The sequence below is a fragment of the Macrobrachium rosenbergii genome, chromosome 56 (genome assembly GCF_040412425.1).
Source record: "Macrobrachium rosenbergii isolate ZJJX-2024 chromosome 56, ASM4041242v1, whole genome shotgun sequence".
Lineage (NCBI taxonomy): Eukaryota > Metazoa > Arthropoda > Malacostraca > Decapoda > Palaemonidae > Macrobrachium > Macrobrachium rosenbergii.
This window is the reverse complement of record NC_089796.1, coordinates 53,411,294-53,436,831: the sequence shown is the minus strand read 5'-3', so window position 1 is coordinate 53,436,831 and position 25,538 is coordinate 53,411,294. Positions and strand designations below refer to the sequence as shown.

The following is a 25,538-nucleotide window of genomic DNA, read 5'->3' as shown; positions in this document are numbered from 1 at the left end:
GCATAAGAGAGAGAACTTTAGTGCCAATACATCACTTTAGTGCCAATACATCAGATCACAGTAACCTGCTGGGGACAACAATTTACAATGGCTGGGAGGAGAGTAAGAATGTTGAATGATGCCTACGTGTGAAATTCTGATTTCAAATATTTTTACAGTGATTAGAGATGAAACATCAAGTGATAAAATATTCTCTTGTGTACTGTTATAATTAATATGTGTGATAATCATAATCATCTAAAATTGTAATGAAATAAGGTACTATAAATCAGACAAAGCAAAAAATATGGCAACACTACCTTCATCAATATGTCGTGAATTGCTGGATTTGTTTATTTTCATGTTTTCTCATGTTTACGTATGAAATTGGGATTTTAGATATTTTTATGTTGATGGGATCAATACATTACAAATGGATGGTGAGGACTGTAGTAAATCTCTTTTTTTTTTTTCATAAATGTATTTGTACGTAATCAGGAAAATACTAACATGACGTATAGCATTCTGTTTGGAGGTACGTGTCCCATCGTTCAAAACTACCCATGTAGTTTATATATGCTCTATACAGTAGTACTATCCTAAAATACTTACCTGTACAGTAAATAGTTCAGAATCATATTACAACACAGAAAAATATCAATATATGTAAAATATATGCCCAGTGCATTGCGGTATGCACAGAATGATGCGCAAAGTTACTTAGGCCAAAGAAAATGTGCATGTGTGAATGATAGGGGGTACTTGAGAGTAACAGTTGTAGTCTGGTACTTAAGTTTGCAACATGACTTTGAAATATTAGGGTGTTCTGGGATGATAGTTTGAGATATATTTTTGTTTGAACTGTTAAGCTTGGTGATGAACTGTTAAAATAGGCAGTTATAAGCAATTAGGGCGTATATATCCTGCTTAGGAGTAAGAGTAGTAGGAGAGTACTGTACTGTGATGTAAGGTTACTTTTGGGGGTTTTGAGATGATGGTTTGGGGTGTATTTTTTGTTTGAAATATTAAATTGTTTTAGTATGATAAATTAAAGTACATTTTTGCTTGAAATATCAAATTAAGCAGTGAAATGATAAAATAGGCAGTTATAGGCAGTGTTTTTAGTTTAGGTGTGCAAGTTATTTGGCAGTTATAAGCCATTTTTAGAGGGGATTTTTGCATTTCCGCGGTAGGTTCTAGAACCTATCCCCGCGTAAAAATGGGGGAGCACTGTAGTTACCTGCTCTTTAAGGGGTTAGGTTGGATACTTAACCCATCCTAGCCTAGCCTAAACTGAACCTAGCCTAACCTAACCTAATCTGCACCTTGATAACCTGGTTCTTGGGTTTGCAGCAGCACACTCAGGACAGCAGTCAACCAGACGCATTCCAGGATGATGGATGTATGACAGACAAGTTCGGTCACTAGGGTCAGTGTTAGCGACGATTGGTCTTGACACCTCAGTATTTCAAGGAATTATTCGATCATGGAAGACGGTCAATTAGTCCTTCAATCTCAACACTCCAAAGCTGTTACTATTCGGCTCTGTCTCTACAGACCGTGGGCATAATAGCCATCGACCGTGCCACATTGAAAATATGGCTTTTCGTCCATATCAACCGTGCCATATTGTAAATATTGCTTCTTGTCCATTCAAGGAAGTTAGCAATGATTTATCTGGCCAGTACTTGGATAGGTGACCTCCTGGAGCACCAGATTCTGTTGACGTCTAGGAGACATCTTTCGCATCCATGGTTAGAAACTGTGGGGCTAGTCAGTACTTGGATAAGTGACATCCTAGAAATGTCAGATGCTGTTGGCGCTTAGAAGACATCTTTTGCATCTATGATTCAAGTCTTGGGCTTATAACTTCCCTTTGCTCTGCCTGATTCATCGGGAGATCAACACCACCTCCAAACAAAGTTCTGACAACTTGTTTTTGGTTCCTCCTCAGTCAAGAAGTGGTGTTTAGGTGCTCCTTTTCTTTTGACTTGACATAGTTACACTCCCCCTGTGAGGAGTGGGAGTTGTAAGCAGTAGCTGCTGCTGGAATTACCAGTTGATCCACAACCTGAGAGGGAGAGAATGTTATGTGGATCTTAAAACAATTTTAGGAGTCTCAGGGTCCAAACAGGCACTCCTGTGATAGCAATGACATGAAGGTAGTGCCATGGTTACACTATCCTCCTCCAGAGATGTTTCATTCTTCGAAACATTGACAAGGACAGCAGGCTCTTACACTTCTTTTCTTGGAACTCAAGTACAGTTCTTTTAAGACTTTCAAGAGTCTCAAAATCCAAAGATAGACACTCCTTGGTCGGTGTGATAGCAACGGCACCACAGTAGTGCCATGGTCAACAAAAGTTCATAGTGTCCTTTCATCCACTCTATTGCAGTGCAGGCACACGAGTAGACAGTAGAATTTTCAGTACAGTGGCCAACCAGACACATCCCAAGCAAGATGGATGTAATTACAACAATTCATTCGCTGAAGCCAGGAGATAAGGACAGTTGATCTTGCCACCTTGACTTTTGGAAATTCATTCAACCTCTGAAGAAGCTTGATCATAGTCCTTCTTTTTTCTCAACTTACTGAAGTTTGTGCTGTTCTGTTATGTCTCCTCGCACCCGTGAACAAAGGAAGACATCTTTGGTATCTATTTACATGTGGAAGCTTACGCCTTTCGCCATTCTATATGTTTCGAAGGTGATTAGTGAGGTTGATTATTCCACTTATGTGGTCCTGTGGTTCCAATGACAGTATGGCATCTGTGTTGCCTCCATAAAGACATCAGACTTTCAGCCGGATGCCAGCGACTCCGTCCATTAGCTTTGAGTTGGCTGTTGGCTAAGAAACAGTGTCCAAATTGTTATTTCTCTGACCAGTGAGATGATTGAACAAACATACCCCGCAACTTCCTGTTGGATACCAGTACGTTTTGGGCCAGATCTTTCAAGGCCAGGGACACCAGTCTGTCCATCGCATTCAAGAAGAACTTGTTGGTCGAGTACTAGGATGTAAAGTAATCGTGTAGATCACATTAATCTCTTTTTCCTTGGGATATTGCCCACAGGTCCTTGGACTCCTTTTCCTTGGTTCTTCTGGTGGATGCTCAACAAGTCATGTAGTTCCCCCAGTTCTTGAGGGACAAGTTGCAGCTCTCTTAAGGTGTGCAGCTGCAAGGAGAAGGTGTGTGTGGGACTGGCGTCCTCCCTTTTGCCTGTCTTCCTTCCAGGAACAGAGAAAGAGCTGTCACGTACTAGATGGGTTTGCATGCAGGTGATCTAGATGACTGAGTATCCTATCCATAATCTAGCTCCATTTGGATTAGTAGATGCAAATCCTTCCTTCCTCTCCAGCAAGGGGAGAGAGGGACTAACTATGAGTAAACCAGTTGGTTATTCTTAGCTTTATAGTCTCTGACCCTGGGTTCATCCAAACCTTTTCATTTCAAGGATATTAAATTCCTTTGATTCGAAATGCCCAGAAGTCTGACGATTGAACATCTCACTTTTTCAATAGATCAGAGGTATGGTCTCCTTCCTTTGCTCTTTCATGAACAGGAAGAGAATGCCCAGGTGAGCCAAACTACCAGACAATTCAGAGATTTACTCAGAATCCTCCCTCCAAAAGTAAGTCTCCCATATGTAAAGACCGAGGGTTTGTATTTGTGTAGGAGCAAATGACAGATTTTTAAAGTAATTTGTATTTTTCCTAACATACAAATCTGTCTCTTTACATAAAGGGCCCACCTCTTACCACCCCTCATTCTCTTACCTGGGCCAAAAGGTAAATTGTGTAGAATTGAATGTTCACAGATTCAGTGGGTGGTGCTTCTGCCCCTACCATCGCATCTTTATGATAAAAAAACAGCGGTAAGATATGTATATCTCCTTTGGAATGATTAAAATTACTGTAATGCTTATCCATTTCATCCATAAATATACTTAAGTATTACATGTGTTAAAAATAAAAAGTTAATTTCTGTAAAGGTGATGTATCATTTACAAGACTTTCTTATTGCTCATTACTTTAATTTTCTGGAATTTCACCATTGCTAAATGTTAGTAACTTCCATGTGGCAGTGGAAAGATACTCTTATTTTATTTCTGCATTTCACTTTATAATAGTTCACACAAAATGTGTAAAGTATTTTACATTGCAAACTTGACAAAAGAAAACCATCCTCCCCCAGCATACACCTGGAGAGATAAGTCAAGGATTAAAGAAACAGAAATATTTGCCTCTAAATCCTTTATACAAAAAAAAAATTATAGGTCTGGTAAAGATGGGCATATTATGTTTGTGCCAGTTTATCATCATGCTTAAAGTGCTTTTTTAAAAGAATTATTGTGGACTAGCAAGTAAGGAAACTACAAGAAACTACATATAATCTTCTAAGTTTCTTATCCTACCTAAAGTGTTTTTTCTATTGCCAAAGGAAACTCTTGAGTGTTTTACAAATTTGAGTGTAAAATTTTGACGTCTGACCTGCAAGTTATTTTTAATCTTGACTAATATTTTTGTAAGTGCAGAAAAAAATACCTTATCTTACATTTTGGCTTACAGTTCAGCATTAGAGAAATGTATGCTCTCTCTCTCTCTCTCTCTCTCTCTCTCTCTCTCTCTCTCTCTCTCTCTCTCTCTCTCTCTCTCTCTCTCTCTCTCTCTCTCTCTCTCTCTCTCTCTCTCTCTCTCTCTGCAAGTATGTAATCATTTCTTCTCTTTTTCTTCTATTCATTAGCCTATTTCTTTACACCTCTCATAATGTAAATGTCTTTTGTTTATATGATTTTATTTTTTTGTTTAAATATGTGCACACTTAATGGACTTTAAGTTATCCTTATCTGATTCATCTGAGTCTAGGAAAGATAAAAATATTGTGTACTTAAAGGAATAATTTGGTGAGTCTGTTGGTATTCCTAGTGGACTACGAAATGGACTTGACCCATTATGCTCCAATCTGTGTACTGTATACCTGTATTTTTTGTTGGCCTGGTAAAGAACCTGTCCTTTATACCAACGTGATCTTGCATATTTTTGCGTTTCCATGTAAAGTATGTGTGGTTTATTTTTTCTTGTGTTAGAAGTTATGTAGATAAATAATGTATGTGCTGTACATTGTTAAATTTCCACTTGGTAATTTATTTTTCTTGTGATCTTGTGTTCTGAAATTCTGATAATCTTATGTGTCAGTATACTACCGTACATTAATGCATTACTTTACATAACACTGTTTCAGTTACTGTGCTCTCTCTCTCTCTCTCTCTCTCTCTCTCTCTCTCTCTCTCTCTCTCTCTCTCTCTCTCTCTCTCTCTCTCTCTCTCTCTCTTTTACATATTCTTATTGGTAATTATTTAATGAAGTTTTGTACATGATACTTTACCTATATTTTTTAGTATGGATGTGCATGCGTTTGTGTGTACACTAACACTTTTATATCGTGTTAAGAAAAACTTGACTCTCTCTCTCTCTCTCTCTCTCTCTCTCTCTCTCTCTCTCTCTCTCTCTCTCTCTCTCTCTCTCTCTCTCTCTCTCTCTCTCTCTCTCTCTTCTGTAATTGGAACTACTGGATACTATAAGCCATGTGATTTAGCCCTGGGGTGTCATGTAGGCTATATGATAGTCTTGGTTACTTACAGTAATAGGACACCCAAACTGTCAGTTAAGTTGAAGTGCCAGATTACTTGTAGATATCTTATGTTAATGACAGTGATATGGAAGCGCTCTGGAGTTGGTAGGGTGAACAGTCATTTTTGCTTTTCTCTTCGTATTTTCTGTTTTTATTGCAAATAACTTCTTCCTGATAGGTAGAGATTCCAATACGATTAATACTTTATTCTTGAATTACCAGGAACGTATATAATTAAAGAAGTGTAATTATGTGAAATATGGAGGTACGAGTTATAAGCATACCTCCATATTTCACATAATTACACTTCTTTAATTACATGACTAAATAACATGATAAGCTTTGTCTTACAAAGTTGAAAGAATACTGATGACAAAGTCTGGACGTGTGGCATTTTTTCTGTAAAGGTGGTGAAAGGTAATCACCTTTTGCTGAAAGACCTCTGGTATATGAGAATGTCACCTTTACTCCCATAGTTGCTAAATCTTTAGTGATCTAAAGGACATTGACATTATAGGTGAAATGTACTGATACTTGCTCAAACCTGAAGGAATCTTAGGTTGCCAGCAATTTTAAGAGTGTTACACATTCTGTCCTTGTGACAAAGAAAGAACATATGAGAACACATATGTAAAATATGTTCCCACATTGCTCTTTATTAACTTGGAAAATACTTAAATGTTTATATATACATAATATTTTATGAAAATGTTTCAGTGACCTTGGTATCATCTTTAGTATAACGTGTGTTATTAAATTAATATTTTGTGACAGTTATGAAAACACCATAATTGGTTCCCAGTGTGCATGGAGTTTGTGTGAAATAGTGTGAGTGAGAGATGGGCGAGAGGATTCATGAGGTAACACTGCCAGAACAGGCACCCCCATATTTCTACCATTTTATATAATAAAACAACAAAATGGACTTGAAGAGTTTCCTTTGATACCACCACCCATTAATTACACATGTCCCCATTAAATGTGTTTTATTGGTTTGTTACCTGAAAGAATGAGAAACCTTATCCAGTTGTTTAGCTACAGCTGCATGCACTCCAGAAGTTACCATACCTTCATCCCATACTCCATGTAGACCTGGCTGTAAATAGCAAATCGTTATGAACTGAGACTAATTCATTTTAAGGTATTTCAATTGTGAATATCACTAGTTGGGTTAAACTGTACAGAGTTTATTGTGTACATTACATGATCATTAACATTTATCTCTCTTTATCTCTCTGGCCTCATGGCACCTTGGCAAAGTGCACTCAGCTCACAATCTGAGGAACCCGTGTTCAAATAATAGCTGGATGAGGAGGGATGAATAGTCATGTTCCCTAAAATTCTGCATATCTCTGTTGACCTAAAGAGTGAATTTGGTATTTAGTTGTTAGTTGAGTTATGTGAGTTGCAGCATGGGGAAAGAGAGAGAGAGGGTGAAATGACAAAAACAACAGACTGGAGTGGTCATTGCTCCACCAAAATATTTTCCACCAAAACCAAAAGGCTTTAATAAATATTGCTTACCTCACTCGGATGAAACCATTATTTAGATTCTTTGAGCGGGCCTAAATCTTAAATGTAATTAGATGTCTTTTTTCTATTTCAGGCACAGCACCAGCAACCTCTACTTCTGCTCTGACCTCAGTAACTGCAGCAACACCTCTTGCCACCCTTACAACTGCTACTAGGTAATCTTAAATGTCTATCTAATACTTTAGTATCTTGAAATGAAAGGCATATCATCCAGAAGTACAGTACAGGTTTTCAGAAGGTGGCAGGACCCCAACATCATCACATGCCTAATTTTTTCATTTGACCTAAGCTAATGGCTAATACATTTTTGTGAACTGTACTTTCACAATATTGCTTCTTTCCCTGTTTAGCTTAAATGAGTGTAAATCTCCCTCCTTTTTATAAATTTTTATTTTTCTAGTCATTATTAGGTTGTTAAGTTAGACTATAGAGTGAAAGTTGAGTTTGTTTTGATGGCTAAGTGCATCAAGTTTATGAAGCATAAATTCAAATGTAGGTAAGTATATATAGGGAAATCAGAAATTGCAATTACAGTATAAATGAGAATAATGTCGACAGTTGTTTGGTGAAAAAAGAGCTTGCAATACATCAAAGGAACTGTTGACATCAGACCTCGATACCATAGGCAATCAAAATAAGTAAATTCTACTGATTAATTGACACGTGGTGAAGTGTAGCATTGTGTACTTTTCACAATGTCCAAGAACTTTTCATGGTACAGCCTCTCCTGTGTGTGGTACCATTCATACATAAGAATGAAATAAACACTGTACAAGTAAAAGAAATGAAGAAAACTTAATGTAACCTGGACATTTTTGGTGCTTTATGCGAATTTTGCTCTCTCTCTCTCTCTCTCTCTCTCTCTCTCTCTCTCTCTCTCTCTCTCTCTCTCTCTCTCTCTCTCTCTCTCTCTCTCTCTCTCTCTCTCAATAATAGCACAGTATTTTTCAATGATGTCTTATAGTAGGAAAAAGAAAACCACAGGAAAAATAAAAGAGATGCTAAATTGAAATCTGTGATTTTGCTTCTGTTTCTTGATGTTTACATGTGTCAGTGTGTGCATATTACATTTGTTGGTCACCAATTTAAGTTGAGTGAAAATTTATCTGAATATGAAAGAGAAATCCAGGTAGTTAAATAAGAATTCATTTAAATCAGAGCAAAACTTTAATAAAGACTTTTGAGTTATGCATGATTAGCTTAAGCTCAGTTAGTAAGGATTTTACTACTGAAGATAATATAGTTACAAAGATGTTTACAAGATTGTCAATTGTTTAAGTCCACTTTCTAAAATATGAAAAATTAGTGTGGTATCATTTCCAATTGCCTGAAAAAATATAAATTCGAAAATGTAACACGATAAAGTATTTTTAGCCAATAGACATTTATCTCATGAGTTACAACAATCATGGAAACTCAAAGTATTCTGGGTACATTGTACTGAACCATTTTAATCTTTTTTTTTGAATGACAAACCTATCACTCATATGCAGTCCACGTTAATGGGCTTTAAATGTCCAATGTCCAGAAACTGCAGTCTCTGTATCTGACAGACAAGAGAATATTGGTTGCCCATTATGGGTCTAGGCGAATTTACCGACAGCAATTCACCAACAACAATTTACCGACAACAGTTCATCGACATGCTCAGTTTATCGAGTGCACAATTCACCGACAACAATTGATAGAAAATAAAAAAAAAAAGTCTTAAACAAAATTCAATCGGACTACTGGAAAATAAAATATTTTCATTGTCTTATAATTGGTGACAAATTCAGATTGCAGCCTTAGTTAATGTTTCATTACTTATTGGTTGTTTCGGCATTTAACCTTTTATCTTTGATATATGAAATAATTACTTGCTAGTCTTTATTTAGGATATTAGAAAACGATGTAGATTTTTTTTAGTATTTATTAAACATGTTTAAAATATACAGTAAATAAAGCAACTGTACAGTCATGGGCAAAATATTTAAGAAACAAAATATTTCAGAAATAAATAGATGTATAAAAAACCACAAATTGTTTTATTTAAAATCAGAAAGCTAGATTATGGGCTATTGCCCGTAGATAATCAATGACATCGTTATATGAAGAGTATTTTTCAACAATCTGTTTTATTCGTTCAGAACAATCACGGTATTTCTTTCTTGATGGTTGAGATGAAGTACCAGCTAAGAATTGGTCAACTTTTACATCATTATAATTTTGTTCCTTCTTCAAGAAGTCGAAAAATTTCTATATATTAGGGTGGTGCCCAGCAACTTGTGTTTCAAAAGTTCGGTGCCAGCCTTCTACCGCATTATTTGTCTTCGGTAGGGATAGTAAAGCAGATTCATAAACATTCCACATCTCGATCTCAAATTTGGGAGGTCTACGACGGTTTCTTCTGTCAGGACGGCCTATCCACGTATCTTCAAAATAGTCCACTACGGCTTCTGCTTCACTCGGGAGGATATCGGCATCACATAGCAATTCAAATGCACTGACTACCGAATCAACAGGCACATATGCTATGGCGGGCAAATAACGGAGATTTAGAGCAAATTCTGCATCCTCTTCATATCTTCTTTTCATTCCATTAGCCTGGATGGCACGAAAGATACACTGCGAAAAATGGAAGAAACATCCTTTTAATACCACGCTTGGGAATTCTTTTTTGCATGCCTTTATCATTGCGTGTTCAAAATCAATAGTTATCGAGGAAGGAGACGAAAAATGTGTATTGATCTTAATCTTCTCTAGTAGCGTATTGTAAGATGCTTCTGACTTATCTGGAAGTAATGCATAGACAAGCGGAATTGCTCTATTTTCTTGAAATCCATGGAATGTATATAGCTGATAAAATAACAATGGAACGGTTTTGAACGTTCCGTCCCCATACCAATGATCACTATTTGCTAGAAGATGAGTGTTACGTGAAGTAGCAAAAATTAATATGCGATTTTCAGTTGGTCCAGGATCGAAAATTAAAAATTTTTCACCTCGAAACGTTTTCGTATACTCGCTAGTAAGAGTCAATTCACTTTGGCACTATGGAAGTGGTGGCAGGCAATTATTCTCAAATTTGATACTTCTTATTGTCCTTTTCATCGTCTGTGTTTTCAGAAGCCTACAAGCAGCTGCTTCGCTGCAATTCTTAAGCTCGTTTGATATTAGTGCATGAGGTGCTTCTGTGGAAGATTTGGCTTTTTACGTATGTTTTCCACAATTTTTGTGCTTCACTCTCGGCTGCATTACAAACATGATTATGCTCAGTCACTTCTGCTACAATTTCACCGTCACACGTAGTTACTCGCGCTTTGCACCTTATTTTGTGATATTTGTCACATTTCCAGTATATCTTATCTTCACGCTCCTTGTCTTTATAAAAGAAATAGCCATGAACAACAAGCTTCTTCTTTCCTTTTTCGGATTCTATAAAATGGAGAGGCATGATGGGCTATGTAGTGAAAATCCTTGTTAACTAGACCATTTATATTTCTTACTGAAGTAAGAAAATACACTGTTATTATTTTGAAACTCAAGTAATTTGGTAATTTAGTGCATCGGCTGTTTCTAAATTACTTGTTTAGTATTAAAACCTTATTTGGTGATTTATTGCCTCGGTTATTTCATAACTACCAGTTTAGTATTCAAACCTTTATTTTATATGTGGCTGGTACATTCTTGTCAATGATCTTTCCTTTTTTATCTTAGCTTAATTGTTGTCGGTGAATTGATCAATCTCAATGTCGGTGAATTGTGCAGTCGATAAATTGAGCATGTCGATGAACTGTTGTCGGTAAATTATTGTCGGTGAATTGTTGTCGGTAAATTCGCCGGATCCCGCCCATTATACATGCATCAACAAGACCCTCAGGTACTCATCAAACATTTGCTGCACTTTACTTTGTCTAATGAGGTGTTCTTGAATTTTCCCATAGCATAGATTTGCTTGAAGCTCTTTTTATTTGGCATGAACTTTTTTTACTGTTAAAGATTGCAGGATCTTGGCATCAACAGGTGCAGCAGTATCCAAGGTAAAAAAGATCACGTGGCTGACTTGGATGGTCGTCTAGTTCACCTGATCTCCACTAGGTGTTTCTTTAATGTTGTAGCTCGTCATAATTTTCCTTGTTGCCACAAAGGTCAGCTGTCTGTACTTCATTTTTTTGGCTGTTTGCTGCTTTCTTGGTATTGTACTTTTGTTTTTCTTAGGATGTCTTTCGCAGGAAGCAAGGCTTAACCCTTAAGGGACAGCATAATTTATCAATATGCAGCACCCCAGACTGGGGAAACTTTGAGGTCGGCAAAATAAAAAACATCACATCAATGGAAAGAGAATGACACCTACATTTACAGTGTATAAATAAAAAAATTCTAAAAAATTTTCCGTACCTTCCACGAGAAGTTGAAAATTACTGTTTACAGCCCTACTGTTTACAGCCCCTTGTGGCGCCTCATTTACAAGATAATAATAAATTTACCAACTTGCATATGTTTTTTCTAATAAATAAGTTTATTGTATTTTGTAAAATTATTATTACTGCTCACACAATATCAAAACAGATAAGAAAAAAAAGCAGTAACAAATTTTTTGCATATTTGTTGAAAAATATTCACGTAAATTTACGAGAAGGAAGGTTCAGTAACTTTTGTTTTTTACTTTTACACGCTTTTTCTAATATTTCTTTGCAATTTTCTTTGTAAAATTACATTTACAACTGAGATACCGTAAAAATACAAAAACAAAAAACAACAGCAACCCCTTTGTATATTTACAAGCAAATTTACAAAAAGACTCATGTGAGAGAGAGATGCAGTACTTTTCCCCTTGAAGTCACAAGCATTACTGATGGCTGTGAAAAGACATCTGTGGCAACTGGCCCAACTCTCACGTCTGTATAAAAATTGCCATTAGTGAATTTATAGCATATAGAAGTATTGGCACCTCTGTTTCGACGCATTATTACCATAACAGTGGTGCGTAATACAGTTTCACACTGAGGCTCAATCCGTCCACCTCCCCAAACCTGTTTTACTTCACACTGAGGCTCAATCCGTCCCTTAAGGGTTAAAACATCAGGTTCTGCAGAAATGATTATTGTGTTAGCAGGATGTTTTAAGCTTGAGTTAGATAGATACACTGTGTGCCAGCTGCAGGGGTATAGTGTGTGATCTTGAGAACAGCTCTGAGGATGGTAGGGATTGGTCAAAGGACTTTGTCATTAAGTTTCATAGACATAAGGGAAGCTGATAGATTGAGAAAACAGATAGTTAGGTCAGGGCATAAATCTGCCTTTTGTCCTGTTTCTCATGAACCTTCAACTTCAATTGTCTCTATTCAGTTTCAGGTTTTTTCCTCTACTAATCCTTTACTAGACCTAGACCTGAGACTTCGTCTTTGACTCATCTTCTGCTCCCCTTTCAGTTCAGGAAAATATTGAAAAGTGAGAATAGGATGTTAACCTGATTTTAGAGTCATTCAAAGGTTTAGCAGAATGCATGTTGGGGAACCATTTTGAGTCCCCTCATAGTGTGCGATATTTTTTGCATTCCCCTTTGAGAGGCAAGGTGTCAGTGCCCTTGTCTCCGTGGCCTGAACTCAGGACTGCCTTGTGACACTTGGAAGAGTCCGCTGCCAGGAAACTGATTCAGTTCTCAGGTTGATGTGGTTCTGTACCCTCCTTCACCTTACTCATGTTTACTATGTCCTATACTTGTGCAATGCGGTTGCCAAAGGATTGTTGTTGGTTAATGCAGATCTTATCATTTTAACTTGACTGCCTTAAGTATCTAGTAATGATGACATTAACACTGCCAGGACTGATGTTATTGGAATAGACAGTATTTTTAAAAATAATGTGTTGTGATTTATTCTGATTTTGATATGTTAACTCACTCAATTGTCGAATCAACCTTTTGTATTCTACTTTTTAATCTAAATCCTTGTCTGCCATTTATCTTTCGCTGTACAGTACACCTATTAAATCTTTACTTTAGTTTTCTAAGGCTATCGGTGAGTCCCTTCCTTTTACTGCTGCTAGTGTTTCCCATTCTAGTTCTGTCATTGTTAAGCTAAATGCATTTCTAGGTATTTGACTGCCCAAGTCTTAACCTTCTGTCAAGACTGTTTCATGTGAGTTATGGGTGTCAGGTGTTGCTGGCATTTTTATCCCCTTGCTTCCCTCCCTTCCCCATTTTCTGTGGTGCCTGGTAGCATTCTGTCTCCTTCTGTACTCTGGCACTTAGTGGAAAGTTGCGCTTTGCTTTAACCTCATTTAGTGAAGGAAAGTAGTTCAGGAGAGACTAGGTGTCTTTTTTTTTTCTTCGAACATTTCTACTCCCATTAAGTTTTTGAAGAAATCCAGTTTTTCTCCTTTGATTAGAGCATGACTCAATGAGATTTCTTGGGCTATGGCACACAATGCTGCTTTTAATTTTGAAAAGTTGCCACTTCTTATAATTCAGGCACATTACTGACTTCAACCTTCTTCAGTAGAAGATTTGGTTTGCTATGCTTGTCTTGTTCCTTCTAAGAGATGTACTCTTGAGACTGACAAAATGCCTTGGACATGCTGAGATGGAGATTTAGAGTTGAAGTTTTATCTTTTGTTGAACTTCGCTCAGTACGATCGCTTCTTTGGTGCACCAGCCAAAGAGTTGGTGACACCAGCTGGAATTTAGCAAGGGAAGAGTCATTAGAGTTTCTAACTTAAGTGGTCAATGCTATTTCAGACTTCAGGCAAATGTTTTCACGCATACACTAACTTGGTTTTGAAGAAATGAGAACAATTATGCTCCTATCATTCGTCAAAGGTTTCACCTACACAGGATGTGGCAGCTGTTTTGATTTCTCCTTTTAGTTGCCTTCTCAACCCAACACTCTAAGGCAATAAGGTAGGAAACATTGGTACAGAATAATAGATAGTTTCTTAGATAATCTCTCAAGTCAGAAGTGAAAAAAGGCTAGCCTCATCTCTTCCTTTAGGCCCTCTGGACCTCTTTCTCACAGGTCTCTTTTTCAACTGCTAACACCTTTCAAGGATCTATTCAGCCCTCAGTTTCCAGTAGGAGGCCAGTTGCAGACCATCTGGCAAGTTGGGGACAGATAAAAGAGGAATTTTGGGTGGTGTAGGTACTAATGGAGAGTTATGATTTCTTTCTGATTTCTCCTCCATTGGCATTGTTTCCTATAGACTTACCTTCATATCTTCTCCTGCAAAAGAAGTACTGTACTGAGTTCTGAGGTTGTAGTTTGAGAACAATGCAATGGAGCAGGATTCAGTAATTCATTGGGATTTTACTACTGTACTGACTTTTTTTTGTAGTGCCATAAGGAACGAGATTGGCTTTCAATGTTGGACATATCAAAATTGAACAACTTTGCCCCCATTCTCCATGGGATTATTCATCACGGTTCTAGTGGCCTTTCAAAAGAACAAGTGGATGATTTGGTGTACCTGCAAGATGTGTTCTTCATGCACCAATAGGCCCTCAGTCATGAAGATTCCTTCAGTTTGTATTTACAGGGAAGGTATTCTAGTTTAAGGCACCTTTGGCCTGTGTACAGTGCCTCAAGTATTCACAAGGATTTTTTTGTTTTGTGCATATAGAGGGATGATGTCTCTTAGGAGCGAGAATTCTTCTCTACTGAGACGACGAGTTCATGTTGGCCAACTCTTTTGATGTTATTCCAAAGGCCAAGGATCTTTTGCTTTGTGTGGCTCAGTCACTGGTCATTAAAATTTTCAGTAGTGTTCCCTAACTCCTTCTCAGTCCATTTTTTATCAGGGAACTCTTGTAATTTGCAGGCTTTTCTGTTGGAAGATGAATAGATGCTTGTTGTTTCTTCTTGAATTTTAGCCCTAAAGGAAGCTTCTTATAGGGTAATGGTTTTCTTTGTTGGGCTATGACTTCACTGGAGAATTTGTCAGAATAAATCAAGTACATTTACAGTGTGGCTTCAGCATAAAAGTATTGCAGACTTACAGCAAAATGTTCATTAATCTTATGAGTAAATCCGGGACCATCCTCATCACCAGTTTATGTAGGAGGGAGTCTGAAAATATGAGTAATGTTTACAAGTTTATTCTTAAACTTCCAGGTTTTGTTGTTTTTTCACGCCTATGTCGTATAACATAAAAGCAAAGAGTTGTGACGAATGATGTGACACTGACTTACAATACACCATAGAATGGTCAACACTACACCTGGTAAACCTTAGAGAGATGTTTGCAGGTTTATCCATAGGAGTAGTGAACCCAGTTCACACCTGGTTTCCAGATGCATCAGTGAGGTCTGGGCACCCTAGAGAGGTTGAGGATGTGGTGGTCAGTAGGAGGAGTTGCACTTAAATGACTTTGAACTCATGGTTATATAAATGAGTCCTCTATAATATTTGAACTCATGGTTATATAAATGAGTCCTCTATAATACAAACACATGGTCAGGAAGTAAGTCTATCAGTATTTTCATTCAGTACAGTCTACTTGGTATGCATCAGGAACCAGAGCATCTTGAGGTCATAGACAATGTTCCTAATAGTGAAGACTGTTTCTTTGGGTGAATATGAAGAACTTGGTATTGGGTCCCCAGTTCATTCTGGGGAAGGATAGTCTTTTGATGGATTAATGGTTCAGGAAGGACAAGTTCTGCCTGTAGAGTGGTTATTACATCCGCAAGTCTGCCAGTCACTGTATAATTAGTGAGGCATTCCAAATGTGGACTTATTAGCATGCAGATGAACAGGAATGACCAGTCTACTGCTTCTCCTTACAGTACCCCCAGGCCTGAGTGGATGTGGTTATTCAGGTTTGGTCCAGTTCAGATGCATATACAGTACCTTTCCCCCTTTGGCAATTGTAAGGAAGTATTGAACGAATTTCAAGTACAAAAAATTGCACAGTGGCTCCTAACATCTTAGTGGCCTCAAAGGGATAATTTTCAACAGTGTTCCCTAACCACTCCTTTGTCCATTTTTTATCAGGGAACTCTTGTAATATGCAAGCTTTTCTGTTGGAAGATGAATAGATGCTTGTTGTTTCTTCTTGAATTTTAGCCCTAAAGGAAGCGTCTTATAGGATAATGGTTTTCTTTGTTGGGGCTATGGCTTCACAGGAGAATTTGTCAGAATAAATTGAGTACAATTACAGTGTGGATTCGGCATAAAAGTATTGCAGACTTACAGCAAAATGTTCATTAATCTTATGAGTAATTCGAGGACCATCCTCATCACCAGTTTATGCAGGAGGGAGTCCGAAAGTATGAGTAATGTTTACAAGTTTATTCTTAAACTTTCAGGTTTTGTTGTTTTTTCACACCTATGTCTCATAACATAAAAGCAGAGTTGTGACAAATGATGTGACACTGACTTACAATACACCATAGAATGGTCAACACTACACCTGGTAAACCTTAGAGAGATGTTTGCAGGTTTATCCATAGGAGTAGTGAACCCAGTTCACACCTGGTTTCCAGATGCATCAGTGAGGTCTGGGCACCCTAGAGAGGTTGAGGATGTGGTGGTCAGTAGGAGTTGCATTTACAGTAAATGACTTTGAACTCTTGGTTATATAAACGAGTCCACTATAATACAAACACATGGTCAGGAAGTAAGTCTAGCGGTATTTTCATTCAGTACAATCTTCTTGGTATGTATCAGGAACCAGAGCGTCTCAAGGTCATAGACAATGTTCCTAATAGTGAAGACTGTTTCTTTGGGTGAATATGAAGAACTTGGTATTGGGTCCCCAGTTCATTCTGGGGAAGGATAGTCTTTTGATGGATTAATGGTTCAGGAAGGACAAGTTCTGCCTGTAGAGTGGTTATTACATCCGCAAGTCTGCCAGTCACTGTATAATTAGTGAGGCATTCCAAATGTGGACTTATTAGCATGCAGATGAACAGGAATGACCAGTCTACTGCTTCTCCTTACAGTACCCCCAGGCCTGAGTGGATGTGGTTATTCAGGTTTGGTCCAATTCAGATGCATATACAGTACCTTTCACCCTTTGGCAATTGTAAGGGAAGTATTGAACGAATTTCAAGTACAAAAAATTGCACAATGGCTTCTATTATCTTAGTGGCCTCAGAGGGATGATTTTCAGACTTTCTATTTCATTTGTTAGATCTCTCATATTCTTTAGTTAAGGGAAGGTTGATTTAAACTATTTAACTCCATGCGGTTCCATTAAACCTTCGCATCAAAACATTAAACCGGGTGGAAACTCTCAACCATCTCCCAAGAAGGGGTTTTCTAAGGTGTCTCAAGCTCTATCCTTTACTAAGTAAAGAGACAACCTTGGTCTTGTATCAGAAGCAACGGCTTTTGCATTTCTCTGGGTACATTCTAGAGGAATTTTCAGCACCTGTACCTCGATAGATATTAGAAAGGTTTTTGCCTTAGATATACTGTAGTAAATCTTTCGGTGCCTACTTTTTGAGGTTATTGATCCATGTGTTCCTCAGGATTTTGTCATGTGCAATTGGATGTGTCTAATGATATACACCTTAAGGTTGTACTGTATTGAGATCAGTTGAGACTGAAGCCCCCAGAACTCAGTATCAGTCTCTCTCTGGAATTTAGAAGCAGTTCTAAAGTTTTATCTGTAGATCCTTTTGAGCCTGTGAAATCAGTTCCATTGAAGTATTTACTGTGAAAAACACTTTTCGTTAGTACTAGCAGCAGTTAAAAGAATAAGTGTATTGTAGCATTCTCCTATAAGGAAAGTTGTAAAAGGAATGCTATTTTTTGTACATGCAACTTACCCATCAGATATATACTTAGCTATAGTCTCCGATGTTCCTGACAGAATTTCAAATCTCGCGGCACACGCAACCGGTAGGTCAGGTGATCTACCTTTCCCGCCGCTGGGTGGTGGGAATAGGAACCATTCCCTTTTCTAATCAGATTTTCTCGGTCGCTGGTTCCGGCAACATCTGTTGTTGGTTCCTCCTGCTTTGATTTTCGTTTCTCGCTTGCTGAGGGTCTTTTGGACTGATTTTGGTGACGTATTGGATCTTTGGCTTGGCATACGCTATTGTGGACTGTTTTTTGGATTTGCTTTTTTGATTGTTCTGTTAAGATGTCTGATATCAATGTTACACCTGTGTTTCGTGTCTGTGTTAGGCAAGAGTGTAAGGTGAGGTTGCCGAAAGCTTCGGTAGACCCTCACACTGTATGCATGAGGTGTAGGGGGAATGATTGTTCTTCGGACAATAGGTGTAAGGAGTGTGAGAATTTGTCTGAACAGGAATGAAAGGTTTTGACTTCTTATTTGAAGAAGCTTGAAAAGGATAGAGCTAGGAAGGCTTCCTCTAGAAGCTCTAGTAGGTCTCGCTCTGCTGAGCATGAAGGAGAGATTAACACTGTAGGCTCTCCTAATACTTTGGTTTCAGCCCCTTCTCCCTTCACCGAACCTGTGGATTCGTCTTCTGAAATGGCTGCGATGAAGGCGGAGATCCTTAGGATGAAATCGCAACTGCGTGCGATGAAGGAAGGTAGGAGTGATAGTGATTTGTGCAGTGTCCCCAGTGCAGTGGAGGGGGCGTCTGATCGGCTCCACATTGCTCTTAGGCCTAGACCTCTTGCAAACTCCCAGGACCAGTGGAGGAGGAATGTCGAAAGCCGCAAGGAGGATGTAGAGCATCCTCAACGATCAGGCGTCCCTTTGGCAGATCCTGTTGTTGCGTCCCAGGCTGCCTTGGATCGCCATAGAAAAGGCATCCTGAAGAAGTGCTTTTCTTCGTCTGGCTCGTCTTCACCGAGGCGCGGTTGGAGTTCGGCTGAGGAGTCACGCCCTCTGAAGAGATCCTGGAAGGCTCCTAGAGTAGAGGCTTTGGATTCGAGCCCTGAGCGCTTCCCGGAGGATTCTCCTATCGTCAGGAAGAGAGCTCGAAGATCCCCCTCATCCTCTCCAGTAGGAGTAAAGGAGTCGATGAAGCAGATTTTGGTCGGTCTCCAGGAGCAGTTGTCAGCGCTTGTAGGATCTCTCTCCAAGGATACCTCGTCTCGTAGGAAGGATGACTTACTTCCCATCAAAAGTTCCAGGAAGCGTCCTTCGAGTCGTCGCTCTTCTCCTGTCAAGCTTCCTTCTAGCAGCAAGCCTTTTTCTTCACGGAGACGCTCTTCACCAAGCAGGCGCTCTTCTCCCAGCAGGCGCTCTACTCCCAGCAGGCGTGCTTCTACCAGGCGCTCATCATCGGAGGGAAGCGCCTCTCCTTCCAGGTGCACTTCGCCTCACAGACCCTCTTCTCCTTTGGACAGGCTCTCTTCTTCTACCAAGCGCCTCTCGCGGGATAAACTCCCTCCTTCCAGCAAACACCGCTCTCCGGCCAGGCGTTCTAGCAATAGGCTCCCCTCTCCTGGCAGGCTCTCGTCAGTGGACAAGAGCCCCTCTCCTGTCAGGCGCCAGTCCGGCAGCAGGCGCCATTCTCCTGGCAGGCGCTCTTCGTTGGACAGGAGTGCTTCTCCGTCTAGGCTCGCTTCACCTGATAGGCGCTCCTCTTCTTTCAAACCTTCCTCCCCGCCTGCTCCATTGGAAGAAGTCTCAGAGGAGGAATCCCCTAAGGACGCTGGGGTTTCTGATTATAAAAGACTGGCTTCTTTGCTGATTCAGGAGTTTGGAGATTCTCTTTGCCATGCTGCCCCTCCTTCTCCTGGGTCTTTATGGGACAGTACCAAGTCAGCAAAACCCTACTCTTTTGTCAAGATGCGCCCTACGATCTCCATGATGCAGCCTTGAAGGGAATGGAAGCAGGCAAGACTGTTTTCTCTTTTCCTCCTTCTAGGCTTTTGGGAAAGTCTGGAATTTGGTACGAGACCAAGGAGCCTATGGGGTTGGGTCTCCCCTCATCAGCAGACGCAGACTTTTCGTCTCTGGTAGACTCCTCCAGGAGGCTTTCTCTCTCTTCGGCGAAGGCGACTTGGGGAATGTGCGAGCTGGACCATCTCCTCAAGGGCCTTTTTAGAGTTTTGGAGGTGTTCAATTTTATGGATTGGTCTCTTGGGGCTTTGGCCAGGAGGACTCAAGACCCCGAATTCCTTAGTATGGATGATTTTGTCAGCGTGTTGTCTTGTTTGGACAAAGCGGTGAGGGACGGTTCCTCGGAAGTCGCTGCCTTATTCGGAGCTGGTATCCTTAAGAAGAGATTGGTCTTCAGCTCTTTCCTCACAAAATCTGTGTCTCCTCTCCAGAGGTCCTCTCTTCTGTTTGCTCCTCTATCACCCCATCTTTTTCCTCAAGACACGGTCAAGGAGATTTCTCGCTCCTTGTCGGAGAAGGCGACCCAGGATCTTTTGGCTCAGTCATCAAAGAGAATGAGACCTGCTGTTCCCTTCACCAAGAAGGAGAAGGTTCCCTTTCAGGAGCCCTTTTGAGGGGGCCCTTCGTCAAGAGCCTCCTTCAGAAGTAGAAGACCTGAGAGAAGAGGAAGGTCTTCCTCACGTCCGATTAAAAGGACGAAGTGAAAATCGAGTACTCCAGACAACAGTGGGTGCCAGACTGCTGAAGTTTGCCGAAGTCTGGGCACAGAGAGGGGCGGACGACTGGTCCCTCTGTATTGTAAGAAAAGGTTACCTCATCCCCTTCAGGGAAAGTCCTCCCTTAACAACAACTCCAAGGGAGTTATCAGCCAGTTACAAGGATCCTGTCAAGAACCAAGCTCTTCTACTAGCAGTGGAACAAATGCTGGAAAAGGAAGCCATAGAACCGGTTCAAGAGCTCCATTCCCCAGGGTTTTACAATCGGCTTTTTCTGGTGCTGAAATCTTCAGGGGGGTGGAGGCCGGTTCTGGATGTAAGCGCCCTGAACTTCTTCGTTATCAAGACGAAGTTCAACATGGAGACAACCTCTTCGGTTCTTTCTGCTCTTCGTCCAGGGGATTGGATGGTCTCCCTGGACCTTCAGGACGCTTATTTCCACATTCCCATTCATCCCTCTTCAAGAAAATTCCTAAGGTTCGTGATTCAGGGAAAAGTATTTCAGTTCAGGGCCCTGTGCTTCAGACTTTCAACGGCCCCCCAAGTGTTCACGGGCATTTTAAGGAATGTGGCACGCTGGTTACATTTAGAGGGAGTGAGGATCTCGATGTATCTCGACGATTGGCTGATTCGAGCACAATCGAAGGAAAGTTGTCTGGAGTACTTGTCGATCACCCTAAAATTGACCCAGTCCCTTGGACTCTTAGTAAACCTAGAGAAGTCCCAGGTTGTTCTGCAGCAGAGCATTGTTTACCTGGGGATTCGGATGGATTCTCAGGATTTTCTAGCTTTTCCATCCCGGGAGAGAAGAGATCGCTACATAGAGAAGTTGACAGTCTTCCTAAAGAAAGAACATTGTTCCGCGAGGGAATGGATGAGTCTGCTGGGGACCATTTCCTCGCTGGAACAGTTCGTTTCCTTGGGAAGACTTCACCTAAGACCCCTTCAATTCTACCTGAAGGAGAGATGGGATCAGAAGTCTCAGGACTTAGCAGCGTCGTTTCTGATATCGGACAGTGTAAAGGAGGATCTCCGTTGGTGGTTGGACCCTCAAAAATTAAACAGAGGATTGTCTCTTCAGTTACCGAGCCCTCACCTAGTGTTATTCTCAGACGCCTCAGAGTCGGGATGGGGAGCAACACTCGGCTCGAGAGAAGTGTCAGGCACCTGGAAGGGAGACCAGGTGAACTGGCACATCAACAAAAAAGAACTGTCCGCGGTGCATCTAGCGCTCATCCAGTTCGAGCTCCTAGTCACAGGACAGGTGATTCAAGTGAACTCGGACAACGCTACTGCCCTGGCTTACATCAGGAAACGGAGGAACACATTCCTTCTCCCTTTACGAAACAGCGAGGACGTTGCTGTTGCTGTTATGGGCGGAGGAGAGAAAGATCAGACTCCTCACCAGGTTCGTACAAGGGGAAAGGAATGTGAGGGCCGATCTACTCAGCAGAAAAGATCAAGTCCTACCCATGGAGTGGACTCTCCATTCAGAAGTTTGCGGAAAGCTGTGGAGCCTTTGGGGAAGGTCGAATATCGACCTCTTTGCAACCCACTGGAATGCAAGGTTGGAAAACTACTGCTCTCCGATCTCGGACCCAAGAGCAGTTGCCATAGACGGTCTTCTCCTAGAATGGTCCGGGATAGGCAGGTATGCTTTTCCCCCATTCAAGATCTTGGGAGAAGTAGTAAGGAAGTTTGCGTCTTCGAAAGGCGCAAAAGTGACCCTGATCGCCCCGTTTTGGCCAGCTCAAGATTGGTTCACAGAGGTACTGGAATGGATAGTGGATTTTCCCAGATCGCTTCCACACAGGAACGATCTTCTCAAACAGCCCCACTTCAACAGATTCCAAAAGAATCTCCCCGCTCTCAATCTAACTGCCTTCAGACTATCGAAGGACTGGTCAGAGCGAAAGGTTTTTCGCACAAGGCTGCAAAGGCTATTGCCAGAGCCAGGAGAACCTCAACCTTGCACGTCTACCAGTCTAAGTGGGAGGTCTTTAGAAGATGGTGCAGGACCTATAAGATATCCTCTTCCAGTACCTCTGTGACAAACATTGCTGACTTCCTTCTCTACCTGAGGGAGCAGTGCAACCTCGCTGTACATACAATTAAAGGTTACAGGAGTATGCTGGCCTCAGTATTCAGACACAGAGATCTGAATATCTCTGAAAATAAAGACCTTCACGACCTCATAAGGTCTTTTGAAACGTCGAAATCCAAGACTTCGAGGCCTCCCAGTTGGAATTTAGATGTAGTCTTAAAATTCCTAATGTCAAAGAAATTCGAACCTCCTCAAAAAGCTTCCTTCAGGGATCTCACCAGGAAGTCACTGTTTCTCTTTGCCCTCGCCCGGCTAAGAGAATAAGTTTAACTACAAGCCTTAGAAGGTAGAGTTGGTTTTAAGAAAGATTCGGCTATATGCTCCTTCAAACCCTTCTTCTTGGCAAAGAATGAAAATCATTCTAAACCATGGCCAAGAACCTTCGAGTTAAAAGGTCTCTCGTCAGTGACAGGGCAAGAGTTGGAGAGGACTCTGTGCCCTGTTAGGAGCCTTAAATTCTACCTGGAAAAGAAGAAACAGCTGGGAGGTACAGTAGAAAGTCTATGGTGCTCAGTCAGGGATCCTTCTAGAATGATCTCTAAAAATGCGCAATCTTTTTTCATTAAGGACGTCATCAGGGAAGCGCATCTGTCTTGTGAGGATGAGCACCTAAAGCTCCTTAGAGTGAGAGCACACGAAGTGAGAGCCATTGCGACATCCTTGGCTTTTCACAAGACGTTGTCCCTCCAGTCTCTTATAGAGGCGACTTACTGGAGATGTAATTCAACTTTCGCATCTCGCATCTCATTATTTATGGGATGTTAGAGTTACGTATGATAAGTGCTTCTCTCTAGGAGCGTACGTATCTTCGGATTCGGTGCTGGGACAGGGAGCTGAATCTAATCCTTTATAGTTTAGCTATTTTGGTTGTTTTTTAATGCGTGGTGATGTGTGTTTTTATGGTTGGTTGGAAGAGGGTGTTGGAGTAAAGCCCCCCTTTCAATTCGTATCACTAACAAGGTTAGGCTTGGTCAGGTGGTCGGGATTAGTTGTTGCTCCTTGTTAATTTTTATTGATACCTAGCTCTGTCATGTAAGAGGGATAGCCCCCATTGATATGATTCAGGTGTAGGCTCTGTCATATAAGTGGGTCAGCCCCCATTGACACAATCCATATTAGGCTCTTCCATGTAAGTGGGTCATTCCCCATTGGCACGATCCAGAAGAGCTGTCAGTCATAGGTCACATCCTCGCTGAAGCTCTTGAGGCAAGCAGACTCATAGACAGTATCCATGAAGTCTTCTGCCCAATCAGGTAAGAACCATGGTTTTTTGTATATCCTACAACATATGTTGTTTCCCGTTTTTTAGTTATTAGCTGTCTCTTGCCCTCCTCCAAGGGTGCCAATCAGCTAAGTATATATCTGACGAGTAAGTTGCATGTACAAAAATTATATTTTTATGATAAAATAAAGTTTTGTACATACTTACCCGGCAGATATATATGATTAATGGCCCTCCCAGCCTCCCTTCAGGAGACAGGTGGAAGAGAAAATCTGATTAGAAAACGGGAATGGTTCCTATTCCCGCCACCCAGCGGCGGGAAAGGTAGATCACCTGACCTACCGGTTGCGTGTGCCGCGAGATTTGAAATTCTGTCGGGAACGTCGGAGACTATAGCTAAGTATATATCTGCCGGGTAAGTATGTACAAAACTTTATTTTATCATAAAAATATCATTTCTTATTTTTATCCTTTTTCAGAGCTAAGAATAGTGTTAGGGCTAAGTGTTTATACTGATAATTGTAAGAAATCCAAATTTAACCTCTTTGGTGAGGAAAGAAAAGGAAGCACTTCTCTGTCCTGTTAGGGCAATTAAGATTTATTTAGATAGCTTAAAGCCTTGAAGGGATAAAGTTAACCTTTCATTTTATGGTTTAGCAGAACTAGAGCTCCCTTATTATAGACCACAATGTTTTCTGTGACATATTTTATCAGGCTAGTGCATGAGAAACTAGTTCCAGACTTTTTTTTTGTAAGAGTGGTTGCTACTTTATTTAGTTTTATGACAAATTTGTTGCATGAGGATGTAATTAATGCTGCACAGTACACACATCCAAAACATTAAAGCCTTTATTCCACTATTAGTAACAGGTAAAGTCTTCTGGAACCAAAGAAAGCAATTATGTAGACTGTTTTAAATCCTAGGTTTTGGTTTTGTGGGGAGCATTAAGATACATATATTGTATAGGAGCATACCTTTAAATCAGTAATCAATGAGGTATTTATTTTTAGTCGAGTTGAATTTGGGGCCTTGTAGACCCAGTCACAGGGGCCCCTTTACCCAACTGCTGTTTCATTCTGGCTGAATTGAAATGGTTTTCTGTGCAAGGCTGCTCTTCATTGCACATATACGAGAGCCTTGCTCCCTGAGTGGAATCCACCTTCTGGAGCCAGGAATATATAGGAAGGATTCCAGGTCAAGTAAGAATATTTTTGGTTTCATGCAAAAAACATTTAGCTTGATTGGCAGAGTGGATTTTGTGTAGTTGCACTACCCACCATTGTATTTTCATCATGGGAATTGGCTATCTTTAACAGTAGGTAAGATTCATCCCAAGTAATATAAATTTTCATAATGAAATTTATTATTTGGATACTTAGCTACTGTTCAAGTAGACCCCACCCAGCCTCCCCACAACCTAGTGGGCTGTCAAGGAGAATTCTGGCATGAGCTGAAACATTTGAAACACATCTGGTGGAGAGGAGGTGAACAAGACAGTCATCTTTGTCAGTTAAGCTTTTTTTTTTTTTTTTTTTTTACGCCGACATGCCTGTGGGTCCAAGGTATAACTACCTTTCATAGTAAGAGAGTATCCTAATGAT

The 25,538-nt window shown here is 40.3% G+C and overlaps 1 protein-coding gene across 7 annotated transcripts in view; it reads left to right on the top strand.

Moving 5' to 3' along the window:
* Nup62 (Nucleoporin 62kD) overlaps positions 1-25,538 on the top strand; it is a 339,835-nt gene that overhangs the window by 199,019 nt on the left and 115,278 nt on the right. For all 7 annotated transcript variants that reach the window (XM_067100505.1, XM_067100502.1, XM_067100504.1 and 4 more), the window contains exon 6: positions 7,219-7,300. In XM_067100505.1, the coding sequence (XP_066956606.1) occupies positions 7,219-7,300 (82 nt within the window). The remainder of the gene's footprint in view (positions 1-7,218; positions 7,301-25,538) is intronic.